At 45.0% G+C, this 18444-nt stretch overlaps 2 protein-coding genes across 8 annotated transcripts in view; both read right to left on the bottom strand.

Moving 5' to 3' along the window:
• Positions 1–16486, bottom strand: part of dipk1c (divergent protein kinase domain 1C) — a 52714-nt gene extending 36228 nt beyond the window's left edge. Inside the window, exons 1-3 of one of the 3 annotated variants that reach the window (XM_044176208.1) lie at positions 14992–16483; positions 14462–14663; positions 10762–12435 (exon numbers count right to left, since the gene is read on the bottom strand). In XM_044176208.1, coding sequence (XP_044032143.1) covers positions 10762–10983 — 222 coding nt within the window. In that variant the 5' untranslated portion in view covers positions 10984–12435; positions 14462–14663; positions 14992–16483. Of the gene's footprint in view, positions 1–10761; positions 12436–14461; positions 14664–14991 lie in introns of all 3 variants that reach the window. The other 2 variants (XM_044176207.1, XM_044176209.1) reach the window with 2 other exon arrangements.
• Positions 1–18444, bottom strand: part of LOC122866462 (protein NLRC3-like) — an 876731-nt gene that overhangs the window by 530312 nt on the left and 327975 nt on the right. The gene's annotated exons all lie outside the window — the stretch shown is intronic.

The following is an 18444-nucleotide window of genomic DNA, read 5'->3' on the forward strand; positions in this document are numbered from 1 at the left end:
TTTTGTGGCGACAAAACCAGGAATTTCAACCCAAATCACGATCTTTTCCTGAGCCTAACCAAGTGTTTTTTGTGCCTAAAGCCAACCAGACTTTAACCACAGCGTTTGAAATGTAGAGATTCAACGTATTCGTGGTTTTGCAGAAACGTCAAATGTCAACATTTTCTTCTGGCGACTGAGATGGTGAAAGGAGTTGTACGTTACGTCTTTGTGTGCAGTTTGTAGTGCTGTTTTCAGAGCTGCTCTTTCTTCTCATGCTTCCAGTCTAAGTTCCTGCTCCTTTTGATCTGCTGATGCAGAGCAAAGTTTTCTGTTCAAGGCAGCCACAAGGCAAAAACTATGAATCTACAGGAAAAAAATCTGCATTTGTAGGAGAGGAAATACACATTTTCTCCTTCACATACCTGAGAGCGCGATTTTTTAGGGTTATTAATTCACATGCCGTTTAAAAACACATTTCACTGAATGGAACAACACACATACGAATCTCTTATCAAGACTTTTATCTCTTCCCGCTCTTTTTTCATTAGACCGATGGAAAACATGCAGGTAGAAAAGTCGCCTGTGGAAGATTAGATGAGCTGTACTGAATGTGATCAGCTTCATCGACGTGAATCGGGAGCTTCGGTATTTGAAGTTCAGGAGGCTGCAGCTGAACATTTAATCACTTTATATATTCTGCTGCTCTTTTTCAGGTGGGGCTGCCACTAAAAACATGAGCTTCAGTTATTTTAGCCTTTAGTTACCTGCAGATGTCCTGCCAGGTAAACCTCGTAAGATCTGGTAACATGAGAACACGTGTTCTTATGAAGAGATACAAAGGTGCACCGGTGAGCGTGTACGTGAGCAGCAGGTAGTTTAACTGTTTACCTGGTTAAAAACTAGACCAGCGGTTGGTTTGTCACTGCCTCTCTGTGGATGTTATGACGATGTCCACTCTGCCTCTCTGTCCCTCTCTTCAGACACATGTCCACTCTCCCCTTCACTGTTATTCTTTACCTGTCCACTTCACTCTGTCCTTTTATTCCAGCTCCTGCCGCTCCCATCTGCCCACCTGCACCTCATTTCCTCATCAGCCCTGCAGCACATACACCAGCACATAGCCACCTGTCTGCCCACCTGTCTGCCCACCTGTCTGCCCACCTGTACCCACCTGTACCCACCTGTCTGCCCACCTGTACCCACCTGTCTGCCCACCTGTACCCACCTGTCTGCCCACCTGTACCCACCTGTACCCACCTGTCTGCCCACCTGTACCCACCTGTACCCACCTGTCTGCCCACCTGTACCCACCTGTCTGCCCACCTGTCTGCCCACCTGCACCCACCTGTCTACCCACCTGTACCCACCTGTCTGCCCACCTGTACCCACCTGTACCCACCTGTCTGCCCACCTGTCTGCCCACCTGTACCCACCTGTCTGCCCACCTGTACCCACCTGTACCCACCTGTCTGCCCACCTGTCTGCCCACCTGTACCCACCTGTCTGCCCACCTGTCTGCCCACCTGCACCCACCTGTCTGCCCACCTGTACCCACCTGTCTGCCCACCTGTACCCACCTGTACCCACCTGTCTGCCCACCTGTACCCACCTGTCTGCCCACCTGTCTGCCCACCTGTACCCACCTGTCTGCCCACCTGCACCCACCTGTCTACCCACCTGTACCCACCTGTCTGCCCACCTGTACCCACCTGTCTGCCCACCTGTCTGCCCACCTGTACCCACCTGTCTGCTCACCTGTACCCACCTGTCTGCCCACCTGTACCCACCTGTACCCACCTGTCTGCCCACCTGTCTGCCCACCTGTACCCACCTGTCTGCCCACCTGTACCCACCTGTACCCACCTGTGCCCACCTGTACCCACCTGTACCCACCTGTCTGCCCACCTGTCTGCCCACCTGTCTACCCACCTGTACCCACCTGTCTGCCCACCTGTCTGCCCACCTGTACCCACCTGTACCCACCTGTCTGCCCACCTGTACCCACCTGTCTGCCCACCTGTCTGTCCACCTGTCTGCTCACCTGTCTGTCCACCTGTACCCACCTGTACCCACCTGTCTGCCCACCTGTCTGTCCACCTGTCTGCCTGTAAGCTCTTTTGTGTCTTCAACCCGTCATTAAATCATTGAACTGTCCCTATGTGAGTGGGTCCCTCTCACTTGATCTCAGCAGACCACCAGAGTCTTCTGACACTGGTGGTCTGGGGAATTGTCTTCAATGACAAGATATTTTTCTCCGTTTCATGCAGTTTGTAGCTACATGGTCTATGTAAAAGGGCCTTAACGGTACATCTGATCCTCTCAGTTCGTACCTCTGCACAGTTAAAGGTTTTACATGAAAAACACACCATTAAATATTACTGTTGCTGAGAATTTCCCCAAGCTGATCGAAACGCAGGAGGATTTTCAGTATTTGCTTCCAACATTTGTATCATGTCGTCATTTTCTACCAAATCGATCGTGAGGAGCATTTTTAGTTCCTTCTAATTGTGTAAAATTTAGATTTCATGACTTTTTACAGTGGCCGTGATATTTCTAATGAACTGGATTTGTGAAAAAGAAAAAGCCCTGCTGAGAAACGCAAGCCGGTTTCCAGCAGCTCTGCAGGCTCTGAGGGTCATGAAACCTGTGAGAACAGGAAACGCTGTGTTTACTTTGACTTCAACACCAGAAGTGGCATCAGGGAGGGTTTTTTACCCGTCGGCAGTGTTACGCTCTGTCAACCTCCGGCCTCTAAACGCCGTGTTTGTGTCATTCCTCAGAGACGGGAGTGAAGTCTTCCTGCCAGGGGGGACAGACAGGACATCACAGGTCACCTCGCCTCACGGTAAAATGTCAGCGTGTTTGTTTTGAGTGTCGGGACCTCCACAAACCTCCAACATGTGTTATGAAGGTAACGAAGTGTCTGTGGACTGTCTCCTGTCGCTGTTTAGTTCGCTTTAAAAGAAGCAATAAATTAGATTTTTAGTGTCACAGAGTTTTCACTTCCTGCTAACATTACTTTAAAAAAACGTTTTTAAAGCAGTACCGTGTCTCAGTTTAAAGGCCCTTGTGGTTGTTGTGGTTGATTAGACATTAGATAAGATCGAATTAAAGTTTACACAACATCTCCGCCACCTGCTGATGTCTGATTATCCGCTGATAAAGATTTAACGCCGCACCTGCCGACTCCATTTAGTTCCTCCGCCCTCGCCGCCACATAACAAGCAGCATGCCGGCACAACCACACGGAGCTCAGCCGGGGACAAAGGCGAAATGTGTCCCGTCCCAACAGATGTAAATACTAAAGCTAACAGGTGAGTCAGGGACATGGCAGTCAAAATCAGACATCTCAAGCAGTTGTATGGTTGCAGACTCGGAGAGTTATAAATATTGTGCATTGACAAAACTGACAATATAACACTAACCGTTAATCGGGGTTATATTTCCTTGAACGACGGCTGACATGAGGCCTGCGTGATTTAGTATTTACAAGGTTCACATTGATTTTATGACGCGTTGTTTCAGACAGATGTGTTCAACAGAGAGTAACGAGTGAAACTTCAGTCTGAACTGCAAATGGCATTTTCAAAATCAGAGTTTTGCATTGGGTTTTTTTTTTTTGTCGACCATTTATACCAATTATGTTAATTAATACTCTAAATATAAACTGGATTTTTTTGAGGGACACAACCCATGGAGACACTTGTGTCTTTGGGAGAAAAGTTGATTAAATGTTAAAATCCAGAGGTTAGTTCGTGCCCCCTTTAACATGACTTTTTCATTTCTGCACAGGAAAGAGATTCTTTTTTGGCAATTCAGCTTTAATGGACAAGTTGTTCTTGGAGAAACAACAGCAGAGTCACTTACTGTGCCACACACAGACGCACAGCACAGTTCCCATGCATGCAGAGTGCGGGCTTAAATCTACAACAACACATTTAGCAAGATAAATGAGTTGGATTCATGAGCAGCGGTTTCAGAGGCTATACATAATCTCCTGCTCTCTCTTGTGTCTCTGTTAAGGAACAAACCCGACTGCGTTAAAACACAGAGGTAGGCCATAAAAAATGTAGCGTCAGGCCATAAATAGGCAGAGGAATGCCAGAGACATGTAGGGACAGGGCTAGACCATGCAACAGATCAGCCAGTAGACCATAAATAGTCAGAGGATCACCAGAAACATACAGTACAGATTTCTGCCTCAACAGAAACTGCAGAGTCCCCCGTAAATCTGGCTGGCTTCACAGTGACAACACAGGAAATGCTCTGATCTGTCTATGAATAAGTCAATGAATTAGAAAACGTACATGCTGTGCATGCTGCCAAAGACTCCACAACAGAGAAAGCTATCATATTAGCTGTGTCACACTATCCAGTAATATATAACCCTACTTACACCGTCTGTAATCAGTTATGAGACAGGGCTGAATGCTATAAACATGTTCCCTGAAATGAAGCCTTAAATCTCCCTTAATGTCTGGTTGGCAGCTAATTAGCTAACTAAGGTAGCTAATTAGTAGCAATCAAGCAATCGCCAACTACCGCGTCACAACGATTTCAGCACCACCTATTTCACAAAGACACCATGAGGACACCACCATATCCGTTCAAAAATCAGTCAAGTGTTTCCGTGTCATTCGTGTGAGCGGGAAGCCACAAGGACTGAAACCATTTCAGCACAAGAAGTGAAAAACATTTTTCATATCATCTAATACATCCATGAAACAAACCTCTTAGAAAGCGAGCAGGCAGATGTGGTCGCATGCTCCTCCTTTACTTAATCAAGGAGAAATAACGTAAGTGAATACGTGTTGTGTAGCGTGTTCCTAGTGGGATATAGACGTGGTTTTTTCTATTATTATTATTATTATTCATGAATGAATGACAATAAATCATTTATTTCATATTGTCAACAGAGTTCCTTACTTACAGTCAAACTAACCTGAAACACGGTGGTTCTTTGAGCGTTTGAGCCCAACCAATGAGATTAGCCCCAAAACAATGAAAGATGTCTTTTTTATCAATATCTTTCTCTCAGAAACCTGACATGAATAAGACATATGCAGGATACAGATAGACATGATAGGGAATTTTACATTAAAACTCTGTTTGATGTTGTAATATTGACGGGGGGGGACTGCTCCTCTTTGATGTGTTTCATAAAGAAAAAACCTTTTAGTTGTTTATTCTGCGGCAGGACGGAAGAGGAATATGGAGGAAAGAAAGAAAAGTGTGTTGGTGATGAAACTGATAATAATTGTGTCTCAAAAACGCCAAGTTGTCCATTACAGAAGTAGAAACTCGTTTATTTTAGAATATGGACAGAAACCCCCGAAGAGACGTGAAGTCACTCGACATTTCTTGTCAGCAGGAAGTCCAAACTGCAGAGTTTGATTCAGGCAATAAGACAAATACTCCTCCGTCAGAAAGGGGACGAGTTTCTCTGCTGCAGCCCAAAATAAGATGGTCTGTTTTCATACTGAACTCTCATGTGGAGCAGCTTTCAGCGCAGACTTAATGTCTCGGAGATGAATGAGCACGGGCCAGAGTTTCCCAAGAGTGAATTTTTATCTTTGTCCCATGACATCACTGTCCTGCACACAGTGGACATATAAACGTCCACACTGAGTCTCTCTGATGTGGTTTAGTCCTGTTCTACACTGACCTGACTGCTGTAAGTTGTAGTAAACAGGAACCGGTTCACAGAGCGAGGAGGCGGATGGTTGTTGTCTTGTCCACAGAGGCGTCAGATCTCAAAATGCTTATGCGTCGTTCCTGCAGGCATGTACGAAGGGTGTGTTTCGTTTAATTTGGACTAGTGGTTGAAAAGAAGACAGTGATGTATCCTGACGAGCTGACATGAATTTATTTGTCGCCATTTTTCATGAACAAAGCTACGACGCGAGCTAGCTATATAGGAGGATGACTAGACGCAGAGGTCTGGACCCAGGCTAACCGCGGACTAGACCGCTGAATGCATTATTAGACTTCTTCTGCTGGGGTTTGTGTGAATGTGCGTGAGTTCTGACATTAAAACACTGGCTTTGAACGTCTTGTTAGCAGTCAGGAAATGTTACGTCAGTTACGTTTAGCTCATCTCATTCATATTGTTCCAATCAGAGATATTGGTCAATGATATGATTCGATTAGATTCAACTTTATTGTCACATGTACGAGTACAAAGCAACAAAACGCAGTTTAAGTCGAACCAGAAGTGCAATAAGCAAGTGCAGGATATAAAGTGTGTGTGCAGGATAGAGCAGTATTATGAAAATGTTTACAAGTGGTACTATGGACATTATATACAGATGGCCTTACTATAAACAGAAGTATACTGACGGATCTGTACAGTAATGAGTTGGACTGGGCAGAACAGCAGTGCAGTGAATATAAAGTAGTGCAGTTTATGGAACTAGTGAACAGTGCAGTAGATGAGTTATTGCAGTATATGCACGCAGAATTTCAGTCCAAACGAAGCAAATGATCCTTAACGAGTTCTCATAAAACCCGAGGCGTAGCTGGCTCGCTCCTAGAGTTTACCTGCTCATTTATTTCATTCCATGGCCTCGAACCTCTTCCTCTACTTCACTCTATTATTTCCTTCTAATATTTCGTTTTTCATTTGGGCAGAAATGTTTTAAAAAGCCTCCTGGAGTTTCTTTGCCTCACCTCAAATGTCTGTCTCGTCCGTCTCCCTTTTTCACATGACGTAAACGCAGGCGCGAAGCTCAAGCTTTCACTCAGCCCCTCGGCATGGATGTACCAAAGTACTCCGCTGTTTCAACACACTCGCTGCTCCGAAGGCAGGTTGAAAGGTTTGAGAATGGAGGGATGAGCTCACAGGAAGGAAGAGAAGAAGCGGAGGATTGATGTTCAGGTTACTGCAACACCTGAAGCACTTAAGACAAGCCCGAACCACGACCGCCCAGAAATCTGTGCGGTAATCCGGTAACTCAGAACGACAGCAGGATTACCTGTCAGTGGACACAGTGTGAGGTGTTGTTTGTAAAGATCTACATTTTTAAACAGATCTGCAGAAAAGCTGAACTGTACAGTGAGTTTGGTAGAAGCCCTTCATGCAGCAGAACTGCATCTGTCCTGCATTACTGCTGTCTGAGGAGCCAAGTTAGCTTATGGAAACACAAAACCTCTGGTTGTTCTCAGTCACCGCGATCCTGGAGACGTTCTCTGAACCTCCGAGAGCTGAAAAGAGGAGAACATTCAAACAATGCGATGGATGGAGCCAAAGCGCAGCGCTAGTCCAGCAAACATGCACTGTTTGTTGTTTGTTGAGCTCTGTGTTTATTGGGGATTTCATCAGTTTCCACTTTGGATCTCTAAGAGGTTTAATATCAGGAGGGAGGGTGACATCACAGCCTGTGTGATGGAAAATGGATTTCTCTCTCTGTGAGTTTGATTAAATGTTTACTCTCACAACAACAACAGTGTTTGCATGTTGCCGTATTTCATCACGACACTGATGCTGCCCACAACATTGTTAAAGATGAGAAAATGTGTCCAGGCTTAAAGGGGAACTCCCCTGATTTTCCACATCAGCGTGTGTTTCCAGGCGTTGGCAGCGTCGGTCGGGGCTGAAGGCTACAAGTTTGAAAAGGAAACAAATCTTTTGGTGTGGCGTTCGAAAGAAGTGAGCCGACCGGACCTCTGTAGCCCGGCCGGAGCCCGGACGAACAATGTGTGGAGTAAAAAAGACGATGTCTCTGGTTCTGCTGCAACGATTTGGATCCTTTTATTTAACTGTCCATCGTGAGTCTGACGATGTTACAGGAGAGCGATGCTGAATCTGCGCAGGACTGATTATCTGTTGACCTGTGATTTCTAATAATCACAGAGGTCGGCTGTAGTGTTAACACAGTTTATTTCAAAACGAAGCAAACTACTTTAGGTGGTGCATCATTGTGACGAGTGACAAGGCCAGAGCCCGGACCCCAAATATTAACTCTGTGCATACTCGACATTCATATATTAATCCATTCCACATCAGCTGGCCGAAAAACAAAATGCTGCAAGACGTCTAAACGAAACCAAACCGGCCGTCTTCGCCGTCCAAAACGACCCATATGAGCGTTTTCTGATCGATAGGACAACGTTGCCCTCCAAACTGTCCTGATGGACAACAGTCATAATTCACACGGCTGCAAGAGGACAATGTAAACATATGTGTTTAAGCATTTAACGAAACAACTGAAGCTGTTTTATCATTCGCTTAGTGATCCTTCACTGAACACCGCAATATTATGAGATCAGATGTGAACTAAAAATCAAACGGAGAAAATCACGGTAGAGAAGAAGAAGAAAGAAAGAGGCGAAGAACGAAAATTAGGAAAAGGCAGACACAATAAGAGAGAATCGAGCGAGATAACTGAAGGGGAACGATGAGACAAAGTAGGGCGAGAGAAATGGAAAGAAAAGGTAGAGAAAATAAAGGAGGGGAATTTGAGGGAAGGACAGATCAAAAAGAATGAAGGGAATAAGAAAGAAGACGACAGAAACACAATGATGGATGAAAAGAGGAAAAAATGGAGAAAGGGGGGAATGAAGAGAGAGATGAACTTGAAATAGAGACAGAGATAAATGCAAAGAAGTACAGACTGCTGCAGCTGCTTTTAGGACTGAGGGGAAGAAAAGAGTGTCTTGTTATCAGTGTTTCCCCACAGTGCACCAGTAGATGCTGCAGTGGATAAGACGGCAGGCCATTAAAAGCTATTGACCTCTGGCCGTTTATCTGCACGCGCCTGCCTGTTTACTGTAGCCGCCTGACTGACGAACAGATTCTCCAGAACAGAAATATGCTGAAGAAAAGTGACGAGTGCCGTTACAGGACAGCGGTGAGGCTGAGTGGAAACTGCAGTCATTTCACATTCCTGCAGACAATTTTCCAAATCATCATCATCAGTTTTTAGATTGATTTCCTTCCTTCAGGCAGCCGCTGCTGTTATTAAATGTCTGTAAAAATCAGCTTGCAGAGACTTGAAACTTGCTGCAGATTTACAGAGAAAAGTCTGCTTTAGTTAGTGATGCATTCAAGGACACTTTGATATCAGATAACCGATGGTCATCTTCTGAAAAAAAGTTGCACTGACAATCTTTGATGTTGAAAAGTCCCTAAATGCACCAACAGGTAGAGCTTTCAACACTATCTACAGCACGGAACAGGAAATGAACCTAAAACTGAAAAAGTGATGTAAATGATCTGTAAACTGTATTTAACTGGAACACAAAAACAACCCGTATGGTTCTTCAATATCTAACAACAAGCAGTTAGAAAGTTTAGAGACGAATACATGAGTTATTTTGAGCTGCTTATCGATATCATTTTCCTTTTCTTTCCATTCTCTTGTCAAAGATATGATTATCGTTTCCCGGCAAAACGTTGCCTTGCAGATAGTAATTACACACTGAAAAGTTTTGTTTTGACATATAATAGTTAACAGGCGTGAGTCCTCTTCTCTGCACAACGAATGGATCAGGTCGACAGAGACCGATGGCGGGTGGTCGAGGGGAAGTGATAGTTTCAAACGGAACTTCAAAAAGGAAAGATCAGAGAATAGTTCCTCCAATAATCCACTTTCAATCAACAACAATTCAGTAATCCAGCACCAACAACAAGATGGTGTCTGAATGAAGGTAAAGTCAAACTTTTATGGTAGACGGACGGGTTCTTAACACACACACACACACACACACACACACCTCATTCATCCATTCAGTTATGCAGTTGTGGATTCAAAGACTCAGAAAGCTTCACAGCCATCAGTGGAAACAAAATTCAGCTCTACGTTTTACTAAATTATAATTCATCCCTAAACCAAACACAGAGGCTGCCATCAGCCGGCTTTGTCAGATCGGATTTGTATGAATCATCTCAATCAGTCAGTTAGTTAATTAGTCAAAATGAAAATTTGACAAAAAAGCCCTTCAAGGTCCACTTACATGCTTTTTCTTACTAGTTTTGTTTACTACAGTCACGTGATGACAACTGGGAAAACTCCGCCGATAATGACTAACATGTGCTTGAAGAGAGCCAGAAAGTCGCCCGTTGGGACTGTTTGCCTCACTGAAAGGGGGGCAGGATATCCTGGATGGCTCGCTGCTCTTTAACAGAGGTGGGGAACCAGACGTACATTTGCCAAACCAACCAGTTTGTCTTCATCCTTGAAGTCTTCTGATACACTTATGGCAGTTGGGGTGGGAAATACCGAATATAACTAGTTCTCACCACCCGTCAAGTACCAGTGGGTGTTCTCCGGACTCAGGGGGGCAGTAATGAGCGCATTACAGCTTGGTGCACCACAATGAGGCAAAGAAGCTGCAGTGTAACAGGTAGAGCTGTACCTGCATAGTGGGGGACTGCTGCCACTATATCCAGATGGCAGGAGGACCACGGATCTGGTCCCGGCCCCCCAGCACCATTCAACTCAGACCTACACTGTACTATGTGTAGGTGGAAGGATACGGCCTCAGGAGCTTTCGGTGTGACGGGGTTTACCTGAAAGGGGTTGTGGCACAAAGGTGAGATTTATGCTGTTATAGAAAGTGTTTGCAAACTATTTTTTCGGTTTTACAAGAGAAAAGACTTGAAGGATGAAGACTAACCGGTTGGTTTGGCAAGTTAACGTCTGGTTAACTTCCCCGCCTCTGTTAAAGAGCACACAGCTGAATTTTTGCGTGTTACTGTTCATTTATCGTCATTTATCAGCACACTCACAGGCAGTGCATGTAATGATCAATCACAGCTGTGATGACTGTCTGACTCACCAGTCTCTGCAGGATCCTCTTGCTCTTGTCGTCGGTGCAGTAGTCAGACAGGATTCTCCTGTGGACCAGAACCAGCCCGTTGAGAAACAACCAGGAGCCGAACCAGAGCAGAGCGAACACCAGGGTCCCCCGCCGGGACCACAGCCTGAGGCCCAGCCACCGGAGCAGGCACAGCCCGCCGCCGCGACCCCCTCCACCCGACACCAGTCCTCCAGGGAGCATGGCGGTGGTCGCTGTCTGCACCAAAGCCTCCTCTGCCAAGCAGTGTCCAAGGTCTTCTGAATAGTTGCAGTGGTTCACGAGAAAGTGGTCTCACTAAAAACAGACGCTCCAGATTCTGAAGCGTGGTGTAGCAATAAAATGTTTATAGCCTCAATAAGAAGTTATTTGTAGTTTGACAAAGTTAATTAATCCCCTAAAAGAACGTGCAAGTAGGACAGACAGGAGAATAAATACTTGAGCTCATTAATTAGTTTAAAACTTGCTTTTTACATGAATATTTGTTAATCTATCAAGTCTGATGTTTGATTAAAATATAGAAGAGTCATTTTGTGTTAAAAAAAAAACAAGAATTATATCGTCAGCATATCTTGCGACACCAGTTAGGAACCAGACATTGGGCAGCTGTGCCTTCATATCTCCCATGATGCTCTGCAATCAGTTAAGGTGGAAATTAGGAATCACTGCTGTAATGCAAGATCCAAAAATACGTGTTCAATCATGAAAAATCTCCATCATCATCGAGGCCTTTTTCTCAGTTGCTCCTAGACTTGTCTGGTCTCAGTGAAAACTGCCCGCTGTGTCCCCGAAAAACAGAAAAGCCCAAATAGTTCAGGATAAAAGTGCTGAAAAGCAGAAGAAGAGAGCAGTCTGTAATCATCCAATCAGGGCAACGCGTTCCAGACAGAGTCGACTGGTCCGAAATCCGGCTTGGCTCGGCAGCGTCTCCGCGAGAAATACTTGGAAATTGAGTTTGTTCATGTTGAGATTTTGTCTTTTGTTATCCGACTGGTTGATTTATTTTCCTCACAGCGACTCAACGAGCGCTGAGCAACAGGAAATAACTCAGAAGCAGCCGAGTCGCCGTCGCACTGTGTGATGTGGGCGTCTGGACCCGTCTGCAGTGCAGTTTGGCATCTGGACACACACACACACACACACTCGCTCAAATGCACAACCAGCTGCACACACACGACCGTGCATGCAAATTAACACACTTTTTTCTCTAGGAGTCCCACACACACACACACACACTCTCATGCACATTAACACACATTTACACACTCGCAGCAGACTGTCGGTTCCTCTGCGACGTCCTCACGTCACCTCCTCGTGGCGTCTGTAGTTCCTGCGGTCGTCACGCCGTCGAGCTCAGACGAAAATGTCCCTGACATCATTTACGGAGAATAAACTTCAAACCATCCAACAGAAGACGGTCTTCAGATTGGAAAAATCCAAAAACTAAAACATCCTTCAGGAAGAGAGCTCTGTGATGCTGGAAAATATTATTGGAGAGGAGTTTCTTAATGAGCTCCAACAAAGAAAAATGTCCCTTGATGTCAGAAAAGAGAAAAATAGTTTGTTGGTGTCAGAAGAAGTTTTTTTTACTGCTCTGATCTCTGAGCAAAAGTCCTGAACCTGGAAAAAGACATCCTTGATGTTTGACAGAGAGATCTGTGACGAGAGAAACAGAGTGAACTGATGTCAGTGCTTTAGATCTTCACTCAGACCGACTTTTCAGCCTTTTGCTCTAAAAAAAACAATCAAAAACTCTTATCAATCAATGATTTTACACCAAACACGAACAGCAATTAACATTCAAAGAAACTGTGGTGATCAAAGTTTTCCTTTCATGAACTTTTCAAACTCTGAAATAAATTTTTAACGTCAACTCGAGCTTTAAGGGTTTGAAATCATATTGATTTATTGTACATTCTCTTTCCCTCCAGAACTGTGAGAAACTCTTTGACCAGCTCACTGTTTTCGCTCGGACAGCTCGTCTGCAGAAAGACTTTGTGGAGCGTTAAAGGCAGTCAAACTAACACAGCTTTCTTTCCCCAAAGTTCATGAACGGTTCAGAAGAGGAGAGCAGTTCTGAAAGCTGTCTGATTTCTCCTCTGATGTTCTAGTTGAAAAAGCTAATTATCTCTCCCATTCGCAGGGTCAGTCGAGGTCTTCTCAAAGCGGGACTTAAGCTTGCAGACGCCACTCGTCTGGTTTTATCTGCGTACTGTTCTAAAGAAAAAACACATTCATTCTTGAACGAGCAGCTCTGGAAGTCAGGTCAGAGATGTTTCTTTCGGTATCTGCTTTCTATCCTGCTATAAAGACTTTCGCTGACACATCCAAAAACTCTGCTGTCCAATTGTTTAGGCGTTATTACAATTTCCTGATGTGGTCGTGGCTCCTCTCACCGAAGCATCCAAACCATGAACTGAGAACATAACTCCACTACCGCAGTGGAAAACACAGAGAGACCTGCCAGAAGTCAGTAGAGCTCGCAGCTGACGCCTGTCGCACAGAGACTCGTCCGAGATCCAGCTGACGGACTCGAACTCTTCAAATGCTGACGGAAAGAGAAGCAGGTCGGTCATCGCCTGCTTCCTAAAATACCAGTTTGTTTCTTGTTGATGGGAATGCGGGTGGCGGGAGGCGACAGCTGCTGCAGCTGTTCTCGAGCTGCTCCCAGGAGATAAAACCACATATTAGCTACTATTTATATGATCTCATAGGTCTGATCAATGCAGCGTGTGCAGTCGCAACCCTGTCTCCTAGAAAGTCCTTTTATACATCATTAAATAGTTTCCCCAGTTACGCTGCGGACACAGGCGTAAGCGCTGGCTGGACTGGGCTCATTTCAGGGAGCCCAGCGCCCGGGGGCAGCGTCCCGAGTCCCGTCTGTTGTTTGGGTTAGACAACAAAAACACTTCGGTTAAAGATGTCGCGCTGCAAGTCACTGCAGACTTTCTGAATTAAACCAGACCACTGTAACCAGAAGAGACAGTTTAACATCACTGTAGTCGCTCTAAGCGGACATTGTTTTGCGAGATAGCAGAAAACAAATGAAATATGTTGTCAGTGAACATTTTACTGATTTATGAGACCTGAGCCAGATACGTTAATTTCCTCATTAAATAGATAACATAATCGAGTCAGCATTACATTTTCTTTAAACGTATTTACTGTTGCAAATGAGCTGTATATGGAGACAGGGTTGGTAGTCCACACGGGTCCAAATGTACAATCTGTTGGACCGATTCTGCAATTCAACACATTTAAGCTGAAGACAGCCGAGTGCAATGCGTCTCTCAGACCCTAAAATCGAAACCTTTTTGTTAGTCAGGTGTTGTCAGATAAAAACTCCCAAACAAGGATTAACTCGGACTTTTAACAATTCAAATGTTTTGTTTTTTTATCTGTGTGCATTAGCCGTCAGGTGCTTTTTATAAAAACTGCAAATGATTGTAAACTCTCAAATGACTCCTCTTCCTCAGAAAATCACCAGGATTAGAGTCAAATCCAACAGCTCTGCCGTCGGTCGCTCAGATGCAACAGGTGCCAAACTCCCAAAACTCCTAATAACCCTCCAGCTCTCCTACTGAGGAGACCACCAGGCCCTTTGTTTCCCTCAGTAGTCCTGAAGCCGGTCTGCGCAGCTTCTCTAAGCAGGAACGCAACGGGAGCCAAATCCTGCAGTTACCTCTTCAACGTCACACTTTTTCTTGCACATTTACAGCAGCCTGTCGAAGTCCTTGAGTCGCGGCGGCGGCTGTTTGAGCCGTCGTGCTTCTCTGAAACGTAAATGGGGCCCGCGAGAGTCTGGAGAGCACCGCAGTTACAGTTAACTCCTCGCAGTCTTAGAAGATGGTTCAGCATCAGCTGTTCTGAAGGCTCATGGGATGCTGGAGAGACCAAGATCCGAAGGGTTAATCTAATATTCTCACTTCAAGTAAAAAGCAGAAGACGTTTTACTATCCAGACACCTACAGGTCTGTCACTGGTCTGGTGAAGTCCTGCTTCTGAAGCAGCAAGAAACATCAAAACCCCAACTGTCAAATTTAACTTTATTTAACTATTTTCACTCAATGTGAAAAGATTTAAGTAAAACTCTAACGGGATTTTATAATCCGGTCACCTTAAGGTTCTTCAAGGGTCTCGTTTCATTTGCGAGATACTTGATTTAACCTTTGAGGTCATAATAAATGCAAAAAGGGAAATTTTACTGCTCACCGTTCAACACATTCAGGCTGAAGAAAGTCCACGAGTTGCAATGTGTCTCTCAGATCCTAAAATCCAAAATGCAAAATAATATTGGATGGTTCCTCAGTAGTCTAGTTTTCCTTTGAAGAGATGATCAAAAACTCCAAAACCAGGATTAAGTCAAACCTTTAGCTCTTCAGCAGCTCATGAATGAATGAATAATAAGAATAATGATTGTTTAGCAGGTTGTCTGCAAAGTGCAGACGACGTAACTTCGTTTCCTTTGTGAAGAAGAAATTGTGAAACTGTTTGTAATCCTGCTCTGTGTGCGTCCTTCAGGTGATTTTTAGTCTGATTTTCCTTGAAAACCACTTCCTTTTCCTTGAGGTGATGATTAAAACTCCAAAACCAGGATTTAAATCTACAACAGCTTCTGAAATAAACCCAAGAATTGGCAGCAGGAGTCCGGATAACTGAACTTCTCTTTCTGTAAAAAAGAGAAATCGTGAAAGTCTTGAATGAATCTTAAATCGATGATCAGGTGCTCCACAACCAGGATCAACTCCGACTAATTTAAAGAAATCAAAAAACGGTTTGTAAAGCTGCCGCTTGTGGGTCCTTTAGTTGTCTGGTTTGCCTTCAAAGTGTCGATCAAAACTCCAAAACCAGGATTAACTTTAATTTTAACTTTACAACAACTCCTGAAATCCTTCAAGAAAAAAGATAAAACTGTTTGTAATCCTACAGTCTGGTCGTCTCCAGCAATAACTCCATTAACATTTAACTCTACTTAAATGGACTGAAGATGGTCTGCAGAGTCCAGATAACTAAACTTCTCCCTTTGTGACGAATAAATCCTAAAACTGTGAGTAATCCTGTTGTCTGCAGGCCCTTCAGATGCCTGCTTTGATCCAGAACCCTGACATCTGGCTGGAGGAGCAGGTCTCAGTCCATAAAGATGCTCTGGGAGATAAACTGGAAGACTTTTCCACCAGGAGACGATCCGGCTGTCCTGTAAACCCTGATCCAGGACTGTCAGGCAGCCCCGGCGGCTCCAGCAGACGTCGGGTGTTTCAGCGGCTCTGGTTTCTCCTCACGCTGCTGCTGCTGCTGCTGCTGCTGCTGCCTTGCTCTCTCTCCGTCTAACGCTTCACACCGCCTGGCTGAAACTGTGTGTGTGTGTGTGAGTGTGTGTGAGTGTGTGTGTGTGTTTGTGTGTAAGAGGGTGTGTTAGTTCAGCCCCATACCTCTTCCTTCCTTGCTTCAGTCTGCTGCACTCCCAGCTTTTTCCTTTCTCTTTCCTTTCCTACCGACTGTGTGTGTGCGTGTGCGCGCGTGTGTGTGTGTGTGTGTGTGTGTGTGTGTGTGTGTGTGTATGCATGTGTGTGTGTGTGTGTGCGTGTGCGCTTGTGTGTCTTCAGGGAGAACGGAGGCGGCTCCTCCGGCGTCCCTCCTCTCAAACTGGAGAGACTCCCCCCTCTTTCCTCTCCTCACCCCTCTATTTACATGCTACTGTACCTCTCTCACTCCTCTCTCTCTCTCTCTTTACCCCCCCCTCCTCCCTTTTTACCCCGTTACCACGGCAGCGAATCTCTGCTAAGGTTCAGTCCCCACATGCAGCCTCACAGAGCCTCGCCAAATTAAAAGCTCTCACCCCATTTATCTCACTTTTCTTTTCTTCCTCCCTTCCTCTCTCTTTCTCCCCCATCCCTCACTCCTGTGCCATACATGGCAAGCGCTCCACTAAAAACAGCTCAGAGGCCCAGGGCATGTTGGTAATTGCCCTATTATACTAATATATTTATATATATATATATATATATAAATATTCTGCAAACATAATGAAAGGGCAGCCACTGCTGAGGCCGCTCGATGTGGAGTTTGATGTTTTCAGGGGTGAAAAATGTTTGAGGTTATTTTTAAAACGCGCTGCGGTTGATACGATAATTAAAGGTGTATTTAGTTATTTGTGGCCACTAGAGGGCAGAAAAACTCCACAACAAGCTGACAGACACACAGCTCTGACGTTTATCACCGCAGAGAGAGCCGAGGTGAAGCCGAACTTCCGGGTTTTGTTCCAGAAGTAAGAAAAGCTTCATATTTTTTGATAAAGAAGATAATTAAAAATAACGATCTAATATTGTTGTTTATTCAGTATTGTCTGTTTGTTTTAACAGCCTCTAACGAACAGCATTTCCCATAAGCCCGCAGAACATTGCAGGTTAAACGTCAACAAGTAGAGGTGAGTCCACGAGCGTGTGGAGTGTCTGCGGTTAGTTCACACGTAACAACAGCAGCTCAGAGACGACGAACAGAGATTACAGCTGGAAAACTGGAGGAATCCCTTCAGAAGAGAGCGTTGGCGAGTTTTATGGATGTGGGCGAAACAAGTTACGATGACGTTAGTACTCGCGCTGCCGTCACAAAGTTTTCTAGTTGTTTAACTTCGTTAAAATCAAAAAGGTTTCATTTTGTCACAGTAAGTGCTGTCGGGGAGCTGATTTGAACGTGCAAAGTAAACTCCAGGAAGACGCTTAATGCTTTCAGAAAGACCGAGTTAAGCTGCGCAGCCGCAGTGCACGTTTTATCGATCTTTCTGTACGACCAGAACCCGCGACCGTTCTGCTCACACTGTACGGAGCAGCCGAGTGACCCCCACGCCGAGCTCACACTGAGCGTAATTCCAATAAAGTTTATTCAAACAAGACGACCGTGTCCTCAACAATGTTGACAAAAAGAGAGCAAGGCGGCGTAACTTGGTGCAGTTCTCCAATCAACAGAAAGTAAAAAGAAAACGAGGAAGTGATCTGTCTGTTCAGTTTTACATCACAGTTCCAGTCAGGACTGCATGGAAAATCCTGCTCCAACGATGTTAAGACTTTCTCTTTCTCAGCGGCCACGAGGGGCATCGGATCGTGGAACTGCTCAAATCATCGAGCAGTTCGTTGATCGTTGATCGATCAGGCAATTAATCTGCCGTCAAACAACATCCAATCTGGAAATTCTACCCGTTTGTAAAGTTCGTCAGGGGCGACCAGTTCGGGCTAAAACCAGGCCGAACCCGTGCTTTACAGAAGCTAGTGGGCGAGCGCTTGATGTTCGAACTTCAGCTCTCTATAAAGATGCGTTCACAGACACACAGCAACACGATCGTGGCGTCCGTGTCACCTGATCTTCCCTCTGTCAGCTCAGTGTTTGCTCTCCTGAGGGAAACATCTGGCTCTTCAGCTGCTAAACGCTGCTCTGTGTTCAGCAGCTGCTCTCTGGCTGCTGTCTTGTCTCTTTCTCTTTGCCCTCCCTGCCTTCTGCCGTCACTGAGAAGATTGCAAGCATTAATCCAAAAGACAGAGAGGCCTGATGGGTAAAGACGGCAATAACACATCCGGAGTTCAGAGTCTAGCTCACAGACTGGAGTTTAATTAAACATGCATCTTTAGTCTGAGCAGCGGTAAAGAAAAACCAAACTATAGTATACTGACGTAA

This window comes from Siniperca chuatsi, linkage group LG19, assembly GCF_020085105.1.
Source record: "Siniperca chuatsi isolate FFG_IHB_CAS linkage group LG19, ASM2008510v1, whole genome shotgun sequence".
Classification (NCBI taxonomy): domain Eukaryota; kingdom Metazoa; phylum Chordata; class Actinopteri; order Centrarchiformes; family Sinipercidae; genus Siniperca; species Siniperca chuatsi.